Source organism: Neophocaena asiaeorientalis, unplaced genomic scaffold (genome assembly GCF_003031525.2).
Source record: "Neophocaena asiaeorientalis asiaeorientalis breed wild unplaced genomic scaffold, Neophocaena_asiaeorientalis_V1.1 scaffold5, whole genome shotgun sequence".
In the NCBI taxonomy this organism is placed as follows: Eukaryota; Metazoa; Chordata; class Mammalia; order Artiodactyla; family Phocoenidae; genus Neophocaena; species Neophocaena asiaeorientalis.
Genome location: NW_020174698.1, coordinates 3,244,731 through 3,248,332, shown reverse-complemented (window position 1 = coordinate 3,248,332; position 3,602 = coordinate 3,244,731). Strand labels below are relative to the sequence as shown.

At 53.1% G+C, this 3,602-nt stretch overlaps 1 protein-coding gene across 2 annotated transcripts in view; it reads right to left on the bottom strand.

The window, feature by feature from the left end:
• Positions 1-2,461, bottom strand: part of LOC112409111 (serine/threonine-protein kinase Sgk1) — an 8,615-nt gene extending 6,154 nt beyond the window's left edge. Inside the window, exon 1 of one of the 2 annotated variants that reach the window (XM_024759030.1) lies at positions 2,272-2,461. In XM_024759030.1, the coding sequence (XP_024614798.1) occupies positions 2,272-2,305 (34 nt within the window). In that variant the 5' untranslated portion in view covers positions 2,306-2,461. Of the gene's footprint in view, positions 1-485; positions 2,241-2,271 lie in introns of those variants that run through there. The other variant, XM_024759028.1, reaches the window with a different exon arrangement.
• Between the last annotated feature and the right edge of the window lie 1,141 nt (positions 2,462-3,602).

Below are 3,602 nucleotides of genomic sequence, written 5' to 3'. Positions count from 1 at the left end.
ATTTTCCACCTTTCTCATTTATTCCGCCCTGCGAGGAAATCAGAGTCGCGGCACATCAGGAAATCAGAGCGCTTTCTGCCCGGTGCGAGGCGATCGGGGTGGCTCTGTGCCCGCCCTGGCTTCTCAAACTCTCCGCTCGGATTCACTCCCGGCCCCGGCGCCGACCCTGACACTCTCCCCTAATCCGCAAGGCAGCCTCCGCAGCCCTCGCCGGCCGGCCGCGCACCGCCAGCTGAGGTTATCTGTCGGGCGCAGGGCTGCAGCGCCGGGGGAGGGCGGCCCCGCACGCCCTTATCTCCGGCCCCAGCTTGGGGCCAGAGCGCCCGGCGCGTCCCCGCGTCCCCGCGTTCCCGCCGCCCTCCTACCCCTTCCCCATCTCTCCATCCTTGGTACTACCCCAAATACCCAGCCCCTCTCGCCCAATCCGAGCAACTAGTGGAGGAGTTGGTGAGACAAGCCCCCCGCGTGCCGGCAGCGGCGCTTACCCAGTCCGGTCAGCAAGAAGGACTCGCTCCGTTTCTGCGCCTCAGCCCTCTTTTTGTGCCGGGGCCGGAGCAGGGACTCGAGCCGGGCCCTGGCCCGCGCGCCCTGCATCTCCCCCATGGGCAGCGGCGGCCGGGCGCGCAGCGGGCGAGGGCGACCAGAGAACACTGACGTTTCCTTGAAGGAGCCGCCGTGACTCAGGCCGGGCAAGATTTCCTGCCCCGAGTCCCAAAACAAACAAATGGCCCTTGTGCACGGCCGAGCCGCTTCCGAAAACGCCTTTTTTGTGCTTTTGGCCCAAGCCAAGCAAGGCTGAAAAATCCCAGAACTTGGAAGAGGAGGAAGGAAGGAAAGAAAGAGGGAAGGGGGAGGGAGAGAGGTCAGGAATGTGGAGGGGAGGGGGCGGAAATAAAATTCGTCTCTGCACTAAAGGAAAAAAAAAAAAATCTGCATTTCACTTTTTTTTTCCCCCTAAAGTAATCTTTGGGAACATTCTGTCCTTTTCCGCATGTAATTTTCCCCCTTGCCTTTTTAATCCCCGCCTTGCCAAAAACACGTGAGGAGGTGGCAAGTTAGGGGACAGACCTGGCGTGACCCTGGGGCGGTGCGGAGTCGGCATCCCAGACCATCGTCGACTCCCGAGGTTCCCTCGCCCGCTCCCCGACCTGAAAACTCCGCAAGATCGCATCCCATTGTCTTCAAATCTCTTAGTTTGTGCTCGTCTTCCCTACCCCTCCTCCGGTTTAATTCAGGGCTGACCCCGCAGTCTTCTTACAGGTTTACCACCTCGATCTTTTTCCCTCAAGTCCCAGATAACTTGTGACTCGTTAACTCCTGAAAGATTAGCCGGGAGCCTCCTCCGCTCCAGAAAGTAAGGGAGGGAGGGAGGGAAGCTCTGCAGAGCAGCGGTGCGGTGCCTTCCAGTAACCCCGCCGCTGGGAGATGCCTGGGAGCTGCAGTCTGACCGCCGGTGGGAGGACTCGCGCCAGCGCCGGCGGGGAAGCCACGAGCACAACGACTGGGCCAGGAGCGGGGAGAGGGCTGCAAGTTACTAAGTTTGCAGGGCCGGGTACCTGGCGCCTGTCAGGGATGTCTGCGGTGCCTGCCCTGCCATGACCCCTTGCTGCCAACGGCCTTGCCATTTAAGGTTGCCTACTGGATCTGACACACTCCGAACTACTAACTGTCAAACCAAGAATACATGTGAAGCGGTTTTTCTTTGGTGCTGGGCAGGAATTTGTTTTGCAAACCAACCACCTTATTTGTCTTAACGTGATCTGTAGCCTCAAGTGCTTTACAGCAGCCTCAAACTGGCAGAAGAGAACACATATCCTCTCTGCTGGAGACTGGCTGGGAAATTCTGCTCAGCACCCACTCTTTAAAAAGCACTTACTATTCCCTGAAACTGACACTCCAACCCAAAGCAAGGTTTAGGAAACTCCAAGTCACAGTAACTGGCCCATTTCTGCTTCCTCTTTCATGGATTCTTCATATAACATGACTTTGTTATTGCCAGTACCCCCATATCCCACGCTCCACTTCCACTAGCCTAGGCCAGCCCTGCTCCCACCCGGTTCCTTCCCCTTTTGAGAAAGCAAAATTTTTGAAGAATGACCAGAAACACCAAACTGCACCAAGATTTCTGCCTGTTTGTTTTTTAAACATTAGATTAAGAAACCTCCAGCGACTCACCTCCTGTGCCCTCCCCATGCCAAGTAACCCCAAATCCTCTGAAGCATCTTTGTTTTACCCATTTCATCCAAATTATCTTAATAAAAGCAGACAAACCTTTCAAAGGGGATTTTATAGCCTCCTCTTTCATTCTTCAGGTTGCCTAGGATATGAAGGTTGGGGATTCCTTTCTGGAGGCTGGAGGTAGAGCTTAGTTATGGCTGGAGTAGCCTCCCTGCTATGTGCCTGATAGGACTGGAAGCTGAGATGATAAGGGAGCACGAGTCAGAGGCGGCTGTCCCAGTCTGTTATGAACCCCACTTTATATAAAAGGCAATTTACATACAGGAAGGGAGCAAGCTGCAAAGTTCAACACTGGGCCATTTATTCTCTTCGTTGCAACATCATCCAGAAAATTACAGTCATCAGTGCCCTGGGTTTAATACACCCCCAGCAAGACACACAAGAAATGTAACTTGACTGATTATCATCACAAATCAGTCCAGAAAAAATTCAAAACACATGCACAGAGTTCATTTTCTCAAAGAGGCTCTGCTCGCATTCCAGGAGGAACGTGGAATTTAAGTTAGAGGGCTCTAAGTGGAACAGAGAAGAGGCACAACCATATGATTTGTGGTTGGAACAGAAAAGTATCGTCTGCTGTGCTCCCTCCTCCCCCGACACTAACGTGCAGCCGTTGGAGACGGACGGTCTGCTAAACTTATCATTTAACGGAGAGAATCAAGTTGTTGAGACTGGCTTTTCTTCCAACCGGATACCTGATGGGTGGAGCAGGGGCCCCCTGTTCTGTCCCAGCAACCTACTAAGACTTCCGAACAGGAAGGTGACACAAGGCGGCGGGTGTATGGGGTGGGGGGGAGGTACGCGGGGGAACTGTGTGCGACGCGCGCCTAACTCTTCACAGGCTTTAGGTTGTCCTGTGGCTGCTATTCAAACGCTTGATCTGTTCTTCCTTCCTGTCGCCAGCCTCTTTCTTTGGTTCAGAGAGTGCTCCTACCGGGAGAAATCCGGCCCCTTCCCTCCTACACCCTGGTGGCGAAGTGGCCCGAACTACGTCACCAGTATCTGCTTGTAAATACGAGCTAGAGGGCGCTCGCGTTCTCCGGGAGAACTACTCCCGAATGTATGATTTCCCCCACTTCTCTCCTGGGGTTTAATCAGTTCCAGATAATGCCTCCACAATACCTTGTGAGGGCAAAGAAAATAGATAGACGGCTTGATATGAGATACGCTAATTAGTTCCCCACTCCCCCAAGCCAATCGTCTCATTTATTCCTCATACTGGGAAAACGCAATCAAACTCTCAAATGGGAATTATTCACCAAGATGTAATGTTTGCACTGAAACAAAACAGTTGCCAATGTATGTGTATTTTAATACGAAAATTATTTTAGCTTTTCAAATGGGAATTATTCACCAAGATGTAA